At 39.3% G+C, this 23,066-nt stretch overlaps 1 protein-coding gene across 2 annotated transcripts in view; it reads right to left on the bottom strand.

Annotated features, from left to right (window-relative positions):
• The window catches only part of LOC144591995 (selenocysteine insertion sequence-binding protein 2-like), a 52,088-nt gene that overhangs the window by 13,168 nt on the left and 15,854 nt on the right, over positions 1 to 23,066 (bottom strand). For both annotated transcript variants that reach the window (XM_078396121.1, XM_078396122.1), the window contains 8 exons: positions 22,638 to 22,783; positions 22,390 to 22,530; positions 12,508 to 12,621; positions 11,896 to 12,042; positions 9,450 to 9,582; positions 9,170 to 9,339; positions 7,151 to 7,313; positions 673 to 826 (listed from right to left, as the gene is read on the bottom strand). In XM_078396121.1, coding sequence (XP_078252247.1) covers positions 673 to 826; positions 7,151 to 7,313; positions 9,170 to 9,339; positions 9,450 to 9,582; positions 11,896 to 12,042; positions 12,508 to 12,621; positions 22,390 to 22,530; positions 22,638 to 22,783 — 1,168 coding nt within the window. The remainder of the gene's footprint in view (positions 1 to 672; positions 827 to 7,150; positions 7,314 to 9,169; positions 9,340 to 9,449; positions 9,583 to 11,895; positions 12,043 to 12,507; positions 12,622 to 22,389; positions 22,531 to 22,637; positions 22,784 to 23,066) is intronic.

The raw sequence follows: 23,066 nt of genomic DNA on the forward strand, positions 1-23,066 counted from the left end.
TCTGGAAAAGCTTAAGTTCTCGGAACAGGAAGCATACATGTTCTGGAATGAACCAAAAATGATATTTTGATTTTCATAAAAGGTAAGTTGAAGGAAATTTAAACTTTATGGCTGAATAAGTTTATAATGTTATCACGTAATGATAGCCTTGCTGTTAATAATGGAGACCAAGTCAATCATCTCTGGTGGACATTTGAATGCAGCCATGAAGGTGTGACCAGGTGCTGCACAGAAGGTTCCTGGAATATAACTGGGGAATTTTGTATATAGTTCTGCACATTTGGGAAGGAAAAGAAAGTTTGAAGGCATGCTCAGGAGAAGTACAAATGGCCAACATGATCCAAAACAGACCAAGGAGAATGAAGAAAGACAGCAAATTATAGCTTCATAGGAAGTCTTTCAGAAAATTGCAAATGAGTTGAAGGAGCAGGGAGAGAAGAGGCAGGGTGACTAAGAATGATTTCTTAACTCCACAAGTGCATCCTAGTCTAATGCCAGTATGCGTTCCATGCCTGAATAGTCTAATTATTTTTGTATGTGATGAAACTTTGGATTAAACTGTGTCTGCATGATCTAAATTTTACAGAATTTTATGCAAAAATGCGTACATTCCTGAGTAGGTAGTTAAGTGGAACTGCTCATTGCAACATATAGCACCAGAAATTTACTTACTCCCTAAACCGTCTGCTATGTATCTTTTGGTGACTGGGGTTCGGCAGAATGCTCTTTGTCCAAATTTCTTCAGGATTTTTTGGTGTATCAGAAAAAGGTTGTAATTTTTGACAGGGTGATGAAGATGTAGAATTAGTCAAATCTTCTGTTGAATCTAAACCAAAAACATAGGAAAATTATAGAACGCTAATATAACTAGGTCAGACTGAGTATTTATTCACAAAATGCTGGAGTAGCTCAGCAGGTCAGGCAGCATCTCGGGAGAGAAGGAATAGGTGACGTTTCGGGTCGAGACTCATTCCTTCTCTCCCGAGATGCTGCCTGACCTGCTGAGTTACTCCAGCATTTTGTGAATAAATACCTTCAATTTATACCAGCATCTGCAGTTATTTTCTTATAGGTCAGACTGAGTGATACATACATCAAAAAAGGACACATACTGCTATGGCATTTCATCACAGTTATCCTACTAACCAGAAACATCACTACCTTCTTTCACCCACTGAAATATTCCTTACATACTTGCCCCAGAATTGTGAATTTGAATTTTAGAGATGCAGAGAGCAATTTTAAACTTATGCACATAACTTATCAGTTGCTCCCTCCCACCAAATGAGCACCTCTGGATATTGTGTAATTTACATGTTCTTCTCATGCCCAAATGGACTCCCCCCCCCCCCAGATGCCCCAGTTTCCTCCAACATCCCCAAAAATTGTGGGTTGGTAGGTAATTAGCCACTGTAAATTGCCTTTATGCATGGGCAAGTGATAGATCAGGGGAATAAAATAGATTACAATCAGATTAGTGTAAAACCAGATGCTTTATGGTAGGTACAGACTCAGTGGGCAGTCATTTTTCCATGGTGCTTCTCTGTATGACCTTAAGAAAATGGCATGGAAAGTTATGGAACAGTCATCTTTCTGAATGGCAAATGGAGTCAAATGGTCTATTCCTGTTTCCGTTTCTTGGCTAAAGAAAAAGAAATTGAATTGTACAACCGATTTCAGAGTTTCATATTGTTACTTGGAGGAAATTTGTAAATCAACATACACAATGCCCAGATGCCAGGACTACCCCAGGAGGAATTAACACACTAATACTATTTTGTGAACACTTGATTCTGATTTATAAAAACTGTGTGTGAAAAGTTACCAATATAAAATGGCCAGTTGTCCGGGTACCCTGCTGATCTATCTGGCAAGTACAGACTCAGGTTATCAAAATCTCTCGTTGGCTTCTTACCAACGCTGCTTTGATGCTAAATGGCTAGGCCGTGGCCAGCATCCAGGCATTGTGCAAAACTTCAACTTTGTCCTGAACTCTGCCACTATTGAGGATGGGGATATTCTTAAAGACTCTTCCTCTTATTCATCTGTAACCAACCTTCACAATTACATGTTGTGGAACTGTACACTTCTGACCTAATCCATGGATAGCAAGACTGCTTAGTTGCCTGAACGCACACCGTTTTTGACATCTAGCATGCATTGTGTTTCTCTATTGCAGGTCAACTACTCTGGCATCATATTTTTAGGTATGCCTGGTTCTGCTACTGACATGCCCCTTTCTGCTCTCCTAACAGTACCAGAGTTCATTCCCTTGTTTAACTGTAAAGTAAAATGAAGGATAGGTGTGGCTATGTGGCATTTGCTGGTATACCTTCCTGTTGATGGTCCACAGGACCCCATGACACTAGTTTTGAGCAACCCGATCTGTTTGAGTCCATCTAATTTAGCAGGACACGGCTGTCACACAACAGGGTGGATGATGCCTGTGGTGTGAAGATATCTCCACAAAAGTTTCTGTCAATGCTGCTGTGAACAAAAGTCTTGACTACAACTGTTGCCTCAGATGACGTAAAGTCGGTTTATTCCTCCAACTGGTTCAATGGTGCTTTATTCGCCACCTACTATCTACCGCAAACACAATCTGGCAGTTCTGACCTTTAGGACATCGTGGGAGTTCTGACACATAGGAGAAGAGGGAAACTTTGCTGGTACTTTCACACACAACTGCTGGCATTTCCCAGCAAGTTCAAGCCTATTTGCTATGCCAGTTTTTCTACATAACATATGTAAGAATGTTAGTACAAATTTTTTAGCTGAGGTTCATCTATTATAGAATTGATCAGAAACATAGAAAATAGGTGCAGAAGTAGGCCATTCGGCCCTTTGAGCCAGCACCGCCATTTAATATGATCATGGCTGATCATCCAAAATCAGTACCCCGTTCCTGCTTTCTCCCCATAACCCTTAATTACGTTAGCCCATGGAACTATATCTAACTCTCTCTTGAATGCATCCAGTGAATTCTATGATCCGATATATTATACACGTTTCATACTTGAAAAAGAGCGATTACTATAAAGGTAAAAAGAGCTTCATGATGTTCAGCATATTTGGAAACAACCTTAGACAGAACCAGAGTTATCATGGTAGAGATTGCAGGTGTATTTACAATAATTTGCCCTGAACAAAGGTCATCTTCTACATAAAAAACAGCCAGTCTAACCTGCCAGATGGCAGCAAACACTGATACAATGCTTTGCTTGATATGGAGAATGAAATGGTATGAGCTCATGCAGTGTCAATCTGTTTTGATCCTTCATTACTTGACTTGGGGAGAATTCAGTGTAGGTTAACTAGATTGTTTTAAACCCCTTTAAAGCACACCCAGATTCTACGGCTAGGCAAGGTAAGAAAAATATCTTAACTAAATATACTTCCGCAGTAAAATATTTGCAGTGCTCACTAGCAATCTCAATTACATCTGATATTTGAGAGTTAGAAAAGTTTGGTTGGCCACTGTAATCAAGAGCTGCTAAATTAATGCTATAAAGCATATGCTATAAGGCTCAATGTAATGAGTGAAGTGAATGGCATGATACTGATGAATAATTGCTTTATATCCACTATGCTAAAGGTTATATCATAGTTGCTGCAACAAAAAAACAACTGGATACCAGACAAAGTCGGCTGAATGTGCAATAAATAATATTTTACCAAATTAAAGCTTTAATTAATTAGCGACTATTAGAAATCTGTGGTGTTTCGAGAGTCTCTGTTTTTATATTGGATTAGTTACTTTGTGTTGATAGCTGTTATTTCAGCCAGGTCAGTCTGACCCTGGAATTACAGAAAACAATTCCTTATCAGTGGAACAGTGGTCTTGGCCAGAAAACAAGCTTTGGAAAGTGTTAATTTGACAAGAGGTGGAGGGATCCTGTTTAGAATTTACTTATTCACTTAACTTTTGTTTATATGTTAAATAGAAAATGTGTTCCAGGATCGACGCCTGATCTTGAAGTTCACATTGCCACCTATCTTTTAATAATTAGGTGAGGAAGTTGGTAAATGTAATTGAAATTATGATATTTTGAGAATCTACACATCCATAAACTCTCCCACAAAAGCAACCCAGCCTAGAACCAAAAAATGAGAAGGTGCGAAGGAATAAGAAGAGATGGTGGACTTAATGTTTTGAACAGTCTGAGAGATCTGTCAAAAGAACCACCCACTGTAACGACAGAAAGACAATGAGAGAATGTGAGTGGCAGAAAGAGGACTTCTACTAGAGGTTGTCACTTTTCAATAAACGAATGAATTATTTATTATTCCTCTATCCTCTGTGAACCCTGTGGAAATTTAAAATATTATAGATGCTGAGTGGGCTACTATTGACAGATAAGTACAAAGAATGGAAATAAGACCAACACCTCGGATGTGGAGGACAGGATAATCTGTACATTGCATCCTTATGCATGTAAACAGCCAAACATGAGCATAAAAATCATGCTGTCTAAATCTATACTTTTCACTTATCATAGAAAAATATGTATTTAGCACTGACAGATACTTATGCTTCACTGTACAATTAAATCAAAATAGAAGTCAGAATAGTTTTCAACATTGCCCTTACGATAGTTAAAAATAATTTTACTTTGAATCAGACACCAGTCAAAATATCTGCTGAAACATTGATCCAAGAGCATATCAGGAGCTGGTAATGGAGTGAAGTACAAAGAATGCGACAGTCAGAATCTCTATGACAAAAATATATTGGCCAATAATTCAATTCTGATCTGGAGTACAAGATACTGTGGATAGAACTCTCAGAACTAGCCAACTCCAAAAATGTTATTACTGAAAGAGGGCCAATGCTTTTATTTCTGTTAAAGATTTAGGGCCAGGTGTTGACTTGGACCGTAGGTTTGTAGAACGTGTCATTAATTCGCACTGTAGGACATCAAAATCTAAAAACAGGAAGTCTTTGGGGCAATCTGTATAATCAAAGATAGGATCATTTTTTTCCAGCAAGGGTAAATATTTAGAAGGAGACACAAGGAACTGCAGAAGCTGGTTTACAAAATAAAAGTCCTGGAGTAACTCAACGGGTCAAGCAACATCTCTGGAAGATATGTATAGATGTCTTGGGTCAGGACCCTTCTTCAGACTGATTGTAGTAGGTGGGAGAAAGCTAGAAAAGAGGTGGAGATGGTATCGGTTGGAAGTGCTGCTGGTGTCCCTGTGATTCCACCACCAGTCATATCTTCCCAACCTCACCCCTTTCACTTTCCATAGAGGCTACTCCCTTCGCAACTCCTTGGTTCACTCATCCCTTCCCACTCAAACCATCCCATCCCCAGGTCCCTGCAACCACAACACCTGTCCCTACACCACCTCCCTCACGTGCATCCAATGATCCCAGCAGCCCTTCCAGATGAAACGCTAGCTCATCCTCTAACCTCATCTGCTGCATTCAGTTCTCCTGATGTGGCCCCTTTACATTGCTGAGATCAAGCATACACCAGGCCACCGCTTCACTGAACACTTATTTGTGGCCCGCTTAGACTAGCTGGATCTCCTGTCGCTAATCATTTTAACTCCCCTTTCCATTCCTGTACTGGCCTTTCTGTCCTGGGCCTCCACCACTGCCACATGCAAACTTGAGCAACAGCAACTCAGATCCCAGTTGGGTAACTTACAACCCATTGGTATGAACATTGAATTTTCCAATTTTATATAACATCCCTCTTTTTTACCCCCACACCCTGATGTGCAACATTTATCCCCCCCACCCCCTTCCACCTATATCCCTCCTTCTGGTTTTACGTTTTACTCCTCTCCTTATCTGACACCCTTTCACCTCCTTCTCATTTCTAGCCATTGTCCACCTATCTGCCAATCAACACCCCTCCCCCCCTTCCTCGGATGTATCCACCTACTACTAACCATGCTTTGTCCTGCCCCATCCCCACTTTTTTCCAGCTTTCTGCTGAACCAGTTTGAAGAAGCTCCTAACGCAAAACTTTGTCTATCCATGTCCCCCACAGATGCTGCTTGACCCGCAATTGAGTCACACCAGCAATTTTTGTGTTTTTAAATATTTAAGATCAGTATTCGACAAAACCTAGTCTCAAACAAACTGAATGTTTCAGTTTCCTGTGTGGAAATAGGCTTACTAAAGAAATATAAAAAGGACCAAATATGTGAGGAATAGCAGTAATAAGGTTAAAAATGCAATAAGCATTTACCACACAAATTGGGAATATCTGTAAGAACAACATTATCATGGGAGAGTGAATGGGAAGGTAGTAAAAATTAAAATTATAATTGTAGTGAAGGAGTCGATAGATGAAGGATATTAATCATGCTGAATGCCTTACAACAGGAGGAATATGGGCAAAAATCAAATAGTGATAAAAGCATAAAAAACACAAAAGAAAAAGATGAAAGCAGTGAAATACTATTTGGCACCTCTCATCTGACAATGTTAAAATTAGGTCCCGACCCAAAACATCACCTATCCATGTCTTCCGGATGCTGCCTGAACTGCTGAGTTACTCCAGCATTTTTGTATTCTTTTTATAAACCAGCATCGGCAGTTCTTTGTGTCTACATTAACCTAACCTTCTACACTTCATCTTGCTTCCTTCATTCTCAATTTCCTCACCCACCTCAAGCTATTGCTCTCCCCCCACCCCCCTTTAGGCAATTATCCCTTTCATTTTCCCTCCAAACCATCCACCAGTTTCTTCCTCCATCTTGGTATCTTATCTGTCACCTTTTAGCCTTGTTTGACTTGGATATTGGACTCAGTAATCATTGGTTAACAACAAGAAAAATCTCACCATCTGAAACAGATGCTTGAATAGATCAAACGTTGGCTACTGTGATTGATTGCAGTCTTTGCTGTTTACTGTGTTACCTGTTTTACTGCTTTACACCATTAGCTAGTTGTATTGTATCAAAATACTGAAAATGGTGGGGCAAACAGAAAATGCTGGAAATGCTTCGCAGGCCAGGCAGTCTACATGGAGAGAGCAAGTGTTAACTTTTCTGGTTGAAATATGTTTCTGGATCTGTTCAAAGATTATCAACCTGAAATGTTAACTCTGCTTCTCTTTCCAAAGGTGTTGCCTGATTTGCAGTGTTTCCAGCATTTTCTCTTTTTGTTCAAGGATACCAAAGTACTTGCCATTTAATTCAGCCAATTCTTTTTGTGTGTCCAACGTCACATTCTGATCCAAGATGAGTGTCCGACTCTCTTGAGCAGATGTTATACCACAGCTTGATGGGATCAAACCCTTCTCCTCCAATAGCCGCCGCTGTTTCCTTTCTTCTCTTTCCTTCAATATAATCTAACAAAACAAAATCAACATCACATTTTTATATATGCACAAAGCACAAACTCAAGCCAAAATTTTATCAATGAAAAATACAAAGATAAACAGGGGCTCCGATTGTGGGGGTCAGTGGTAAATAAACCGTTTGAGGTGTGCGGATCTCAATGCCAAACAGGACCTCAATACCAAAACATGTATACAAATTGAAATAAGTGGATCAGTAGTAGTTAATCAAAGCATCAATACCAAAGGGTTACAAAGTTCAAAAAAATCTGCTGTTACTTGGGACACAAGTTTAGATTTCTGAATTTAAACCATTTCTCCAAAGGGAGGAAAGCAAAGTAACTCATTAATTTGTATTCATTGCACTGAATTTAATCCATAAAAAGCAATTCATTTTAAGATCAGGAAAATCTATTTTGTTGAATCAACACAGTTCACACATGTCAGGCAGCAGTTTGGACATACTTCCTTCAATCTGATGTAATGTTTTTGTTCGTCACACTTAATCCCATTTACAATAAGGGCACTAAACACTGATTACATTACTTTCCTGCAATTCATCATTTTAACTCCACTATCTGTACCCATCAGTATTTTTTGGTGGCTTTCTTTGGCTATGTTAAGAAGGCTTCAAGAAAATGCATCCATCTCTTGTGTATTCTGTAATGCATATGGTAGAATTTTGAACATAGCATACTTTAAGTTATTCCTTTACATAAACTCTCTGTGAGAGGGAGAGAGGAGGAAAAACATTGGCTCTTTTAAAATTGAATCATTTATCAGAACACCATGTTAAAAGGATTGTGCAAATAGGGCTTTCTACGTTCAATATTCCGTTTTATTTCAACCTCAAAGGGATTTGCAAAGTTTCATGTTTTGTGTTGCCTCACCGAGATAATCTTTTTACATTAACAAGGTCGTGCTTTTCCAATAACCAGTTTGCACTGGAATATCAACTGCATCAAATATTATAGTTTAGGTTTGTAGAAATGGAGCTGACAAGCAAATTGAAAAGCATTAATCAGTGGCCAATATTAAAAGAATATTCTCACAAGTCTGCTATCAGATTCGCACAAAATTTCTATTATAATCAGACTTATGGCGTCATGGAGTTGTACAGCATAGAAATGTATTCTCCAGCTCAGCATGTCCAGGTCAACCGTTTTCACATCTACACTAATCCTATTTGTCCACATTACGACCGTACACTTTTATCTCTTGCCATGTTAAGCATCTGTCTACATGCCTCTTAAATATGGTGATTGCTTCCGATTACTTTGATAGCAACCACTCAGTGTAAAAATATTAAAAACTTTAAATAACCCCTTTGAAACATCTTCCTCTCACCATTATCTTATTACCAAATATTTGTTCATTTATGTGTAAAGTCAAGTGCATTTAGGAAAAGTTAATTTGTTACACCCGAACTCCCAGATTTTTTCTTTACATACCTCAATTCAACTCATTTATTAATGGATTAACGCCAAGTATCAAGTCTCCCAGAATTATTATTAATTTTACAAAGAAAGCAATGGATGCATACATTTGTACGGAGTGGAATTCAGGTTGATAATAATGCAAGTATGTTTGCAGAACTACTAAATTTGCTGGTTTTTGCAGATTTGAGAATGTTGCGTACAGTGTTTGCATTCATCAGCAATATTTTTCAATGTCAAGAGCTTGGATTAAAATGTCACTTTTAAAATCATGAATCCCTGCCAGCAGTATTTAACAGTTACAGAATATAGATTACACAGGGCAAGGTGTTTTCCTCAAGCTACACGAGTATTGTGTAGTATTGTGTAGTATTGTGCTTTCCCAATAAGTTTAATGAAACAGTACTGGAAGAAAATTTTAATATTACTAACCTTTTTTAGTGACGTTGGTTTTTTGGCCTTTGGGATTTCTCTCTGTTTTCCTCGCTTTACTAAAGGAGCACTTGAGTCCAAGGGATTATGAGGAACCTTTTCCTGACTCGAGTTCTGAGGCAGTCTTTTTGATGTGGGTTCTTTGGGAACCAGTGGAAATGCTCCTCCAACTACAATGAATGATTATAAACAAAAGAGAACAAAAATAAAAATGATCCAGAATGAATCAATATACAACAGGATCAAAGGAGAGATGAAACAGAATAATTTCAACACTTGCCTGCAAATACTATTGGCTTAGGGGTATGTTTTGATGACTTCTCTTGCTGTTTCTGCTCTAGGACAGTCAACATGTTACCAAAATCTAGTTGCATGGGTATCTTACTCTTTTTACCACTTTTCTTTGGAACTTCCTATACAAAAACAAGTCATCGTCATTGTAATTATTTCCTGTGTAGGTGATTCTATTATTGCCATTAACTTTCAGTGTCATTTTGTGAATATGAGGAATCAGAATAATCTATTATACATTAATAATCATTAGTTGTGATCCTACCACACTTATACAGGTATGATCTGCAAATGGTTGAAAATGATTAAAATTAAAAAGAAACATAAGTTAAACTACTTTTGGCAAAATATTAGTAAACAGTATTTGAAAAAGGTATCACATTGAACTTAACCTTAGTGTATAAACATGAGTAAAAAGATCCAAGAAGACCATGTGGATTACTGCAGAATAATACATCTTTCATTTTGTAAAAGGTTCCTGTATTAGTAAATTCTAGAGTTATATGGAGCTACCACTTTGATGTGATATTTCCACATTGCCTAGGAAGCAACTATTAGGCAAATGTGAACTGGACTACATGTAGTAAATATGAATTCTTATTTTGGAGTTCGGAGTTTTCAATTAATTTAGGTAAAGACAGAGCATTTTTTAATTAATTTTTTGACTTGAAGATATGTTCATCGCATTGGAGCTCAAGAACCTAGTGAAAGGTAGATGTGGATTAAATTTATGGCAATCTTGTTTATACAAAACAAATGCTTCACACTAATAACATATTTCTATGGGGACCCACATACTTAGACATTCTGAAAACTCAAGAATCCAAGTTGTTCTCTGCATAGGTTATGGGAATGACAACAAGAATGAACTCAATGGTACCATAAGAGTCACATTAATTAGGATAATTCAGCGTGTAATCTGTGCTTCTCCACAGAATAAGGGTCTATCTTCACTGTAGGATCGCAGGCACTGGCATTAGCAGCATTGAAAGATCTATTAGTTAAAAACACATCCCTTCAATGCATTAGGCAGGGGAAACACTTTTCACACTTCCAACGCAGGATTTTTTCCAAGATCTTTAAAGGCCTTAGTCATAGAATCATAGAGCACGGAAACAGGCCATTTAGCCAAACTCGTCCATGCCAAACAAGATGCACATCTAAGCTAGTTCCATTTGCCCATGTTTGGCCTATATCTCTCTAAACCTTTCCTATTCATATCCCTGTCCAAATGCCTTTTAAATGTGGTTATAGTACCTGCTTCAACTACTGTTTCTGGCAGCTCATTCCATATACCCATTACCTTCCCTGTGAAAAGCTTACCCATCTCAGGTTCCAATTAAATCTTTCCCCTCTCATCTTAAACCTTTGCCCTCGAGTTCTTGATTCCCCTATCCCAGGAAAAAGGGTGCATTCACCCTATCTATTTCCCTCATGATTTTACACAACTCCTTGAGATCTCCTCTCAGCCTCCTACACTCCAAGGTAAAAGGTTAGTTACCCTAACCTCGCTCTACAGTCCCTTGCGACCTGGCAATATCCTCATAATTCTTCTCCACAACCATCAGGCTATTAAACACTACAACCTCCAAATAAGGTCCAAACTACTTAGACTTGGGGGCACTATTTTTGTCTTTGTATTATTATTGTTTGTTGATACACTGCACTTTTTTTTGTTGTTTATTATGTTTTTTTCAGAGTATTCTGTTTACATATCTGTTGTGCTGCTGCAAGTAAGAATTTCCTTGTTCTGTTTTGGGACATATGACAATAAAACACACTTGACTATATTATTTCCAGCTTAATGTCATCATTCCTTTGGCAGGGTGTTCCAAATTGAACACGATACTCAAGTTCAACCTCAGCAACATTTTGTATAACTGTAACATAACATCCCAAATTCACTCAATTCTGACTGATGAAGGCCAGCGGCCAAAAGCCTTCTTCACTACACTATCTACCTATAACGCCGCTGTCATGGAACTATGTAATTGTACTCCTCTATCCCTCTGCTCTAAACACTCCCCAAGGCCCTCTAGCTCACTGCAAAGGTTCTGCCCAGATTTGACTTTCCAAAGTGCAACACCTCACTTATCTGAATTAAACTCCATTTGCCATTGCTCATCCACCTGGCCAGCCCAATCAAGATTCTTGGTAATTCTTGACTTGTATAACATACTCGCATGGACATTTCTGAAAAATCCTAGTTTGAGCCTAATCAAAAATTACTCTGCAAATTTACAGAAATATGGGAACTGCTGGTTCTACAAGGCGACGCCACTTTCCACATGGGCCAAAAATAAAATCGGGGTGCTTCCACTGGTTCAACAAGGCAGCACTTCCTTCAAAACTCATAAGTTAAAAGACCAAGGTCTTCTTTGATATTTTTAAGATTGTACGAGAATGTTACTCAAGATGTACAGTTCTGAACAAACCATAGAGTTCTTCAGATGACTGATGGTCCTATTTTCTTGAACGGATTCCTTCCTCCGCACCTGAATTGCCTTCTGGTCACGGTCCAGACGAGCTGGCCCATCACCAGTGCCACTGGAGTTGGCCACATGCAAAACTGGTTGCCCAGTCTGTAAAAGTAAAACAAAATCTCAATATTTTACAAATCTAGGCAGCAATAGAGAAAATCTAAATAAAAATGTATATGACTGGAATAGATTAAACTGGGAAATTAAACAAGTGGAATCCTTATTATCTATTACCTATGGTATTAAAAGAAGAGTGAGCACTATTACACAAAATTAACTGTTTCACATTTTGTTTGCTGGCATTAGCACAGCTCCTGTAAAACCTTCAAAAATTACATCTTAAATCTTATAAAAACTTAAAATTTTAGCAAATCAATTTACCTAATATATTCCAATTATTTTCCAAATCGACAATTATTACATTAGTTGAGAATCAATGGCATTCTCAACATTCTCTACTGATTGAAATAAAAGACAATTTCTATTCATAACATTTTACAAAACAAACATGTAATTTCTAATATCATAATGTATTAAAAAGTTCTTAGCACCCAAAATTTGTCCTACCTCACACTGTTTATCCGCAACCTGGCAAAAAGCAAAGAACTTGTTTTGCACAGCTTTGCCAGTTTTGTCAGAAGTGCCTACTGCTGATGCCAGATCAGGAAACTCTTCATCATCCTACAAAGGTAAAACGAATCAGTTATATCTAACATTAATGTTTCATAAATAACCTTTATAACACAATAGCATTTTTTGATTGAGCACTGGGTTTCAACTTAAAATCCATCAAACAAAATTGAACCTTGGTTTCAAAACACAGTATTTAATTACAGAGATGCCATAGGTGTAAATCAAATTAAAAGTATTGATAACCAAAAAAGCAATCGTCCTAGAGCTGTGACTGTGATCATAAACAGAACAGTAACAAAGCTTAAGATAATCATTCCTATTCTCTTTCTTAATATTATTTAACGTTAAAAAAAGAATGTAAAAGTATATACCCAGATCAAAATACAGATTTGAAAGCTCTAAGTACTCTTCTTTTCCCTTTAGATTACCTATGAAGAAGCAATAATGCTGATTTGAAATTTACCTAAAGTGCTGCTACTCAATTTCCTGGAAAGATACAAAACTATTCCAAACTGGTAAAATTGCAATACAGAATTATATCCCTACCAAACAACATTTAATAGATAGAAAGACTTAAATGGATCTTCAGAAGGGTCCCAATCTGAAACATCACCTATCCATGTTCTCCAGAGATGCTGCCTGAGCTGAGTTACTCCAGCACTTTGTCTCTTTTTTGGTAAACTAGTATCTGCAGTTTCTTGTGTCAATACAATAAGTAGCCTTTCATCATACATAAACAAAATAGATCAAATCCCTGCAGTCCTGCACATCTAGCTGTGAATAGTAGTGAACAACTCAATAGCAAATGCAAGTGGTCAAAAATATTATCATCCTCAGTGATGGCGGACCTCAGCACGAGTACCAAAGACCAGCTAAAATATTTTTGCCAGAAATTATGTGGATATTCCACCTAGCTTTTTTCTTAAACATTCATCATCATGGTCTTCAGCCAATTTGATTCACTACACAGGACATCCAAAAACTATGGTTGAGAACACTGCTTATACCAATGGCAAAACGAGCAAAAATCCACCTGGCTGAGGTTCTGAAGACTTGCACTCCAGAACAAAGCGTGCCTTTAGCCGAGATGTTGAAATACAGTAACGAGATTGGCATCTATCTATCTGACAACGTGGAAAGTTTCCCAAGTATGTATGCCACGGACATTGGGGGCTTTAAGGGCTGTTTCTGTGTTGTACTATATTCTATTTTTTGTGATCATAAACGGAACAGTAACAAAGCATAAGATAAGAAAATAACTGCAGATGCTGGTACATTTCGAAGGTATTTATTCACAAAATGCTGGAGTAACTCAGCAGGTCAGGCAGCATCTCGGGAGAGAAGGAATGGGCGAAGTTTCGAGTCGAGACCCTTCTTCAGACTGATGTCAGGGGGGCGGGACAAAGGAAGGATATAGGTGGAGACAGGAAGATAGAGGGAGATCTCGGAAGGGGGAAGGGAAGAGAGGGACAGAGGCACTATCTAAAGTGGAGAAGTCGATGTTCATACCACTGGGCTGCAAGCTGCCCAGGCGAAATATCTGAAATATCAGTGTCTAAAAGATCTGAATTTCAAAAGCAAAATGAATGCCTTTGACATCAAAGCTCCATTTGATCGTGTGGTTTCAAAGAATCCTGATAAAACTGACGTCAATGGACCAAGGTTTAAACCCGCTGGTGGTTGGAGCAACACAATGGAATGCCAATCAACCCATGACATCACTGCAGGGGCACCCAGGGCAACATCTTAGGTCCAAATAGTTCAGCTACATCATCAGTGATCTTCCATCAGAAATGGGGATGTTCCATTATGATTTCAGAATGTTCAATTCCATTTGCAACCAGAAGATGGAGCAGTCCAAGCCTGTGCATAACTAGGCCTTGACAACAATCTAGCATGGGTGGATAACTGGCAATGAACATTCATGCCATACGTCAAGCAATCACCATTCTCAACGTGACAGAGAGTTAAACAGTTTAGTATTGACAGCTATTGGAATTATCTCCAGCAATCAAGAAATTCAGTATCACCCAGGATAAAAACAGTAATTTAACTAGCTTCCGATTCAACACTCTGAACATAAAATCCCTCTACCTACAGCTCATCATTAAGTCAATTCAAGTTCTGTTGTCTGGACTAGAGCTGTCATTGTAGATAGAGAAAGATACAGAAACTACTGTTTTGTACCTGGTGCTGGAGTGCAGCAGTCACAGAGTGTGGGCTTCAGCAAGTGTCAGTTATAATAATAATAATAATAATAATGCATTACATTTATATAGCGCTTTTCATATACTCAAAGACGCTTTACAGGGATTTAAAGAACATAGGGAAGTGAATAAATAGATAAATAAGTAAACGAACAGAGAAAGGAGACAGAAGGTGAGGTGACCTTCAGTGGTTGAAGGCAGTACTGAACAGGTGAGACTTCAGTGATGTTTTGAATGTGGTGAGTGAGGAGGAGTCTCTGACGGTTTGGGGTAGTGAGTTCCATAGGGTGGGAGCAGCGATGGAGAAAGCCCTGCCCCCCCAGGATCTGAGTTTGGTCCGGATGTGGGGGGATAGGAGATTGGCAGCAGCAGAGCGGAGGGTGCAGGTGGGAGTATGCCTGTGGAGGAGGTCGGTCAGGTAGGATGGGGCCAGGTTATGGAGGGCTTTGTAGGTCATGAGGAGGATTTTGTACTGGATTCTCTGGGGGATGGGGAGCCAGTGGAGTTTGTAAAGGACGGGGGTGATATGGTCACGGATCGGGGTGTGGGTGAGTAGACGGGCAGCGGAGTTTTGAATGTTTTGAAGTTTACTGATGATTTTTGAGGGTGCGCCATAGAGGAGGCTGTTGCAGTAGTCCAGACGGGAGGTGATGAAGGCGTGGATGAGGGTTTCTGCAGCTGTGGAGGAGAGGGATGGACGGAGACGGGCAATGTTTTTGAGGTGGAAGAAGGCTGTCTTTGTGATGTTTATCTTTAACTCTGACAGGAACTTTGGAGTAGGCCTTTAAAATAGGTGGTTACTCGTGTAACCAGTACTCTAAACTAAAAGAACATAACTAAGTGATGAGTGCAAGGGCAGAACTCAGACCCACAGAAAGTTCCTCTTGCAATATGCTGGAAATCAGAGACCTCCAGTGTCCTTGAGTGCAACAAGTGTGCAGCTGCGGCTTATGACTGACCGCATTGCACAGCTGGAGATGCAGATGGATTCACTACGGAGTATCGGCGACAATGAGAACATTGTTGATAGCATGTTAGAGAGCTGATCACACCGTAAACAATAGCTGCAGAGGCAGGAAAACTGGGTGACCACCAAGAAGAATTGTAAGCACTGGCAGGTGCTGCAGATGTCACCTGTTGTCATAGAAACATAGAAAAAAGGTGCAGGAGGCCATTCGGCCCTTCGAGCCAGCACCGCCATTCATTGTGATCATGGCTGATCATCCCCAATCAATAACCCGTGCCTGCCTTCTCCCCATATCCCTTGATTCCACTAGCCCCTGGAGCTCTATCTAACTCTCTCTTAAATCCATCCAGTGATTTGGCTTCCACTGCCCTCTGTGGCAGAGAATTCCACAAATTCACAACTCTCTGGGTGAAAAAGTTCCTTCTCACCTCAGTTTTAAATGGCCTCCCCTTTATTCTAAGACTGTGGTCCCTGGTTCTGGACTCGCCCAACTTGGGAACATTTTTCCTGCATCTAGCTTGTCCAGTCCTTTTATAATTTTATATGTTTCTATAAGATCCCCTCTCATCCTTCTAAACTCCAGTGAATACAAGCCTAGTCTTTTCAATCTTTCCGCATATGACAGTCCCGCTATCCCAGGGATCAATCTAGTGAACCTACGCTGCACTGCCTCAATTACAAGGATGTCCTTCCTCAAATTAGGAGACCAAAACTGTACACAATACTCCAGATGTGGTCTTACCAGGGCCCTATACAACTGCAGAAGAACCTCTTTACTCCTATACTGAAATCCTCTTGTTATGAAGGCCAACATTCCATTAGCTTTCTTCACTGCCTGCTGTACCTGCACGCCAATTTTCAGTGACTGGTGTACAAGGACACCCAGGTCTCGCTGCACCTCCCCCTTACCTAACCCCTTACCTAACCTCCCCCTTACCATTGTCATCCCCATCTCAAACAGATATACTAAGTTGGACAATGTTGAGGAGAATTGGTCTCTTCGCAAAAGCCAAGTTTGTTGCATAATAGTTTCCGCTGCTGCACAAACACGAGGAGTACTATAGATATCGGAGACCCGATCGTAAGTGCGATTCTGTGGTCACAAAAAAGACTCTCAAATGGTATGTTGCCTCCTGGTGCTGGAGCCAGGGTTGTCCAGTAGTAGCTGCAAGGCATTCTGCAGGGCGAGGGTGAACAGTTTTGGTAAATCAGTATCCACAACATAGGCAGAACATGAATTTAGGGAGTTAGGCAGTAGATTATCGAGCAGGACTTCTCATGATCGCTTAAGGTGCCATGTGCTTCCGAGTAATAGGAACAGGATGATGGTCTACTTAATGTGTGGCTAATGGAATGAAATAGGACGGCTATTTCATATTTTTGGGATGTTTAGGTCTGTTTCCAGGGTAGGTGTACCTGAACAAGCAGGACAGCTTGTACCTACATAGAACATGGAACAGTACAGCACAGGAACCACAATGTTTGTAGCGAACTGATCTGGTCTGCCTGCACATGATCCATATCCCTTTATTCCCTGCACTTCCATGTGCATATTTTAAATGTCAATATTGTATCTGCCACCACCACCACCCCTGGCAATGTATCCTACCACCCTGTATAAAAAACCTGCCCCGCACATCTCCATTTGACTTTACCCCTCCCAACTTATAGCGATGCACTCTAGTGTTGGACATTTCCACCCTGAGAAAAAGGTTCTGACTGTCTAACCTATCTATGCCTGTCATAATTTTATATACTTCTCTAATGTCTCCCCTCGACCTCCAATGATGGTTGAATGAAGACTGAACCAAAATGGCCCCAATATCCATGCAGGGAGGTTGCTTATTCTGTTGGATTTTAAAGTAATTTAGCTGGGGAATGGAACACAGAGTATGTGTATAGTTAAGAAGGAGGTACATTCAAATGCAGAAGAAAACCTCGATCAGTCATGTATTATAAGCATGATAAGGCACGTGGCATGATGGGCAAGATAATTTCCATTTATATAATGCAGTGAATTTAACTGTAAAGCAGATTAATTTAAAAGTGCTGATTAACTTACTTAATATAACAGGGGACATAAATGAGAAAATGGCATTGCAGGAATGATTAGGGAGTCCATGCAGTAGTAGAGGATATACAAGAACATTTTTCAAATGCGGCCTTATAGCTAGAGATTAGAAATAAAAAATAAACAACCCATCTCTTTGTTGGAATTATTTTACAGGCCACCCAATAGTCAGATGGAAATAAAGGAACAGATATCTAGGCAAATCACAGAGAATATAATAGCAATTAAATTATAGTAGAAGGGGATTGAAACATTCCTAATTTTAGACTTTTGAGATACAGCATGGAAACAGGCCCTTCGGCCCACCAAGTCCGCGCCGACCATTGATCATCCTGCACACGAGTACTATCCTGCACAGTAAGGACAATTTACAGAAGGCAATTAACCTACAAACCTGTACATCTTTGGAGTGTGGGAGAAAACCGGGGCACCCAGAGAAAACCCATGATGTGACAGGGAGAACGTACAAACTCCATACAGACAGCACCTGTAATCAGGATCGAACCCTGATCTCCAGGGGCTGCAAGGCAGCAACTCTACTGCTGCACTACTGTGCCGCCTTTAATATTCACTGGGATCATCCAGTGTGAAAGGAATTTTTAAAGTGGATTCAGTGGATGGAACAGTTCTAGATTTAATGAAAGGGAATGAAACCAGCATGGGTGAAGTGACAGTGGATGAACATTTTGGGAATAGTAAACATGACATAACTAAGTTGTGAGGTAATTATGAAAAGGGATAGGATGGTTCAGATACTACAATTCTGAATTGGCAAAAGGCTGATTTTAACATAGGACCTGGTAAACATAAACGAGGAGCAGCTAATCAGTCTGATTAACCTGACTTGTTTTTGAAGATTTAACTACATAGATGAGTGGAGCATGATTGTTTGTGGTCTACAGAGACTTTAGTAAGACATTTGACAAGATTCCACATGGAAGGCTGATCCAAAAATGTTACAGTCCATAGGATCCAAGACAATTTGGATCCAAAACTAACTTGATAACAGGAGACAGAAGGTGACAATGAAGGGTTATTTTTTTGTGATTGGAAGCTTGTGATCAGTTGTGTACCACGGGGATCAGTACAGAGACAGTTGCTTTTTATTATATACATTAATGACTTGGATGTTAATGGGGAGATACAATTAGTGAGTGTGCAAATGACTAAAAAATTGTTGATATTGAGGAACAGAACAGCCTTAGAAGTCATAAAATCCCCAAAGGTGATACATCTATTTCAAGAGGGCTAGAATACAAAAACAGGGATGTAATGCTGAGGCTCCTTAAGGCACAGGTCAGGCCGCATTTGGAGTATTGTGTGCAATTTTGGGCACCATATCTGAGGAAGGTTATGCTGGCTCAGGAGAGGGCCCAGAGGAGGTTTACAAGAATGATCCTAGGAATGAGTGGGTTAACATATGATGAGTGTTTGACGGCACTGGGCTTGTACTTGCTGGAGTTTAGAAGAAAGAGTGGGGACCTAATTGAAACGTACAGCATATTGAAAGGCTTGGATAGAGTGGATGTGGAGAGGATGTTTCCAATAGTGAGCGAATCCAGGACTCAACATCATAGCTTTAGAATTAAAGGACGTTCCTTTAGGAAGGAGATGAGGAGGAATCTCTTTAGTCAGAGGGTGGTAAATCTGTGGAATTCTTTGCCAAAGAAGGCTGTGGAGGCCGGCAATGGATATTTTTAAGGCAAAGATAGATTCTTGATTAGTATGGGTTTCAGGGGTTATGGGGAGAAGGCAGGAGAATGGGGTTAGGACGAGATAGATCAGCCATGATTTAGTGGCGGACTAGACTTGATGGGCCGAATGGCCTAATTCTGCTCCCATCACATGAACTTATGATATGAAACTGAACGTCACTGAGACATCGTGGTTCTAAAATGCAAATTTCTTGATTCATAGGTAATGTGTAAACTTTAAAATTCTAATAGACATTGGAAGATACAAAAAGTAATTAATAAGGAGAGCTCAATGTGCCACATGAGTCATGTGAAAAGTGAAGTGGGGAAAAAAGAACCCTTGTTTACTATAACAACATTTTTTACTAAAATAATTGTAATCAAAAGGCTGTAGTGCCCTCTAGTGATGTTCAAAGCCCATATCCCATTGCTCATTTGACGCTGCTTAATACACAAAACTGAACTTGCCAAGCAAATTATAGGCAATAGGTGCAGGAGGAGGCCATTCGGCCCTTCGAGCCAGCACCGCCATTCAATGTGATCATGGCTGATCATTCTCAATCAGTACCCCGTTCCTGCCTTCTCCCCATACCCCCTGACTCCACTATCCTTAAGAGCTCTATCCAGCTCTCTCTTGAATGCATTCAGAGAATTGGCCTCCACTGCCTTCTGAGGCAGAGAATTCCACCGATTCACAAATTATTTCACAAGTTTTTTAACTCCAATTTGCTGCATCTTTGTTTTTATATTGTGCTGAATGAGCTAAATCAAACAGAATCCTTGCAAATAATGACAATGGAAAGCTTCTAAAACAAAACAAATACAGATTTGCCAAAGTTAGTGCTCTTGACATAACAATCTCAACTTGTGTAAGTACATCTTTTTGAAGAGGTCCAGAAAGTTGAGCCTCTGAGTGTAGTCCTATGCACTACAACCGCAGCCCTTCTGTTGGTGCTCTTCTCTCATGCACCTGCAGATTTCACAACTGCAAGACATTGTTGCCATGGATGGCCTTCCCTTCTTATTATACTATCAAAATATCCAAGGTGCCTTGCACCTTGCTAATCAATTGGCTAATAGCTTCCAGTAGAAAATTCAAATCAACATGCTAATTATTCCCAGAGAAAACAGACAAAGCCTCTGTAAGAGGTTCTCAAAGCCTCTGTAAAACCTTGAATCCGAGTCACCCAAAATTCATAAATATGCAGGAGAAAAAATATCAGAACACCTTTGCTCTGTCCTGTTTCTGTGCTCTGGGAATTCCATACTCAGCACACTGAATCCAAAAGCAAATTACATTATTTTCTAAAGCTCACCATTTGCATGCAATTATCAGCTTATTTCCTGTTGGATTGCTTTTTTTTAATAACACAAATGGAGTGTTTCATGTTTGTTTTTTAGCTAACTGAAACTGAACTGTTCAGGATAACTTTTACTCCCAATAATTCAGTTCAGTTAAACAGCTCAGTGCAGCAAAAAATCACTTGTAATTTGATTTGCCTTTAACTTTCTATCTTAAAGCAACAGTTCCCAACTTTATACTCTTTTACGATACTTCTGGGGAGGCAGAGGGGACAGGAGGTGTCAAAGATTAAGGTCTCAAAAATTTACCCAAGTAATTTAAGCGTGAACTTTCTAAGAATGTTAAATTAAAAAAATATATATATATATATACACTTGACATGCTAGCTGTCCTGTTTGTAGGGCAGCAAGCAGTTCCGAAACCCTTACGATAGACCCAACTCTAAAAAGCAGTAGCCCTTGACTTCATCAGGTGCTTATTTTACTCAGTGTGAGCATGTGGGCTTTCAGTCAGAAAGATCAGAAATCACTGCCCTCAAGGGTAGCACAGCACTGGAGAAAAACTTTATTTGTCTTAATTTTAGCTCTGTGGCAAGATCATTACTGAATATTAACATAAGCTTAAATTGGTTAAATTTAAATGCCTAAATGCAATTTGTAATCCAATTTTAGATCTGTGAAGCACTATAATTCTCTGGCTCCACTGTTCACCAGAGTCCACCACAGGATGTTACTATGTGTCAGGTATCAAAAAATGGTAAGTTCTTGCACTATCGCTGGGTTGAGCTGGCCCTGTTTATCAATAAATGCACAGACACAATTTTGTGGGATGCAATGAATCTGATAACATACAGACATCCAGAAAAGTACAGGACACAGTTTCTGCCTCTCCACACATGACCTCACCGTAGAACCAATATGACCCAAACCTGACTGAACCCAATCAAATGTATGATAATCAGATATCAAAATAAATAATAATTCCTTAAGTTTAGGCTGGCAGTAGCTGGGAGTTTCAGGTCCGCATTTACAATTTATATCTGACTAGGTCTGACTGTACTGGCCAAACGTGCACAGCTTAGTCACAGTCTCTCTCAAATGTATGCTTAATATTGTATATATCACCAAACTGTGACACATAATGATGCAAACCCTATTGCTCAAGGGGTTTATTTGTTCACAGGATAAGAATTTTGTTGGCAATGGCGCATTTACTGTCCACCCCCAACTGTCTCCTCAATAAAGGAACAATAAAGAGTTTATACACATTGAGTCTGGAGTTGCAAATGTTTCAGATTGGATAAGGACAGTAGATTTCTCCTGTGAAGGAAATCCATGGCAATTCAGTAGATTCATTTTTATGGTGCTATCTTTTTCTGAAATTCCTGATTCATTCAATTGTGTGAATCTAAATTCCCCAAGCTGCTATGTTGGGACTCATGGTCATCAATGAACCATTGGTCCAGGAATCTGTCACTGGCCCACAAACAACCACCACACTCATGCAAAATAACTTAGCAGTACACACCATCTCAACCACCACCAAATAAAATACTAAAATACAAAGTCAAGTACCTCAAGTCGTGGTAGCTCCTGTATGGTTATCTTTGGCTCAATTTGTTTGGGAGTGTCATCAGTTTCTTTTGGCTTCTTTTTCTTTTTCTTCTTTTTCACTTTTCCAGTTGTTTCTTTCACTTTTATTTCATCTTCATGTCTCTGCAATAATTTTGCATTTCATATTTGATCACAACAACAAATAAAAGTGAGAATAATTTTAAGGTTACAACATGCAAAATAACCAAGAATTTTGGTTCCATCCTGACCTGAGCAACATTATGTGCAGGTGTCTTTGGTGGAGCTGAACTAAAAACTGGCTTCTTAGGTGCTTGTGAAACAATTCTAGCCCATGACAACACTGATGAAGTGGTATTCGATGATACAGGCAAAGAGGACAATGCCACTGAACTTGCTAGTGAAACAAGAAAATAGTAACAATTTATTTTATAGCATTAATACACAGAACAAAGCTACTGGTTATTGAGATATTGGTTTAAATTCAAACCCCAGATTATTTACAATATAACACTTAGATGAGAAAATCATTTGTTGTGAAATATTAAAAACACTGAAGTCAAGTCAAGTCAATTTTATTTGTATAGCACATTTAAACACAACCCACGTTGACCAAAGTGCTGTACATCAGTGCAGGTACTAAAAAAGAACATACAATAGCACACAAACCTAACAACACA

The sequence above is a fragment of the Rhinoraja longicauda genome, chromosome 3 (genome assembly GCF_053455715.1).
Source record: "Rhinoraja longicauda isolate Sanriku21f chromosome 3, sRhiLon1.1, whole genome shotgun sequence".
NCBI lineage: Eukaryota > Metazoa > Chordata > Chondrichthyes > Rajiformes > Arhynchobatidae > Rhinoraja > Rhinoraja longicauda.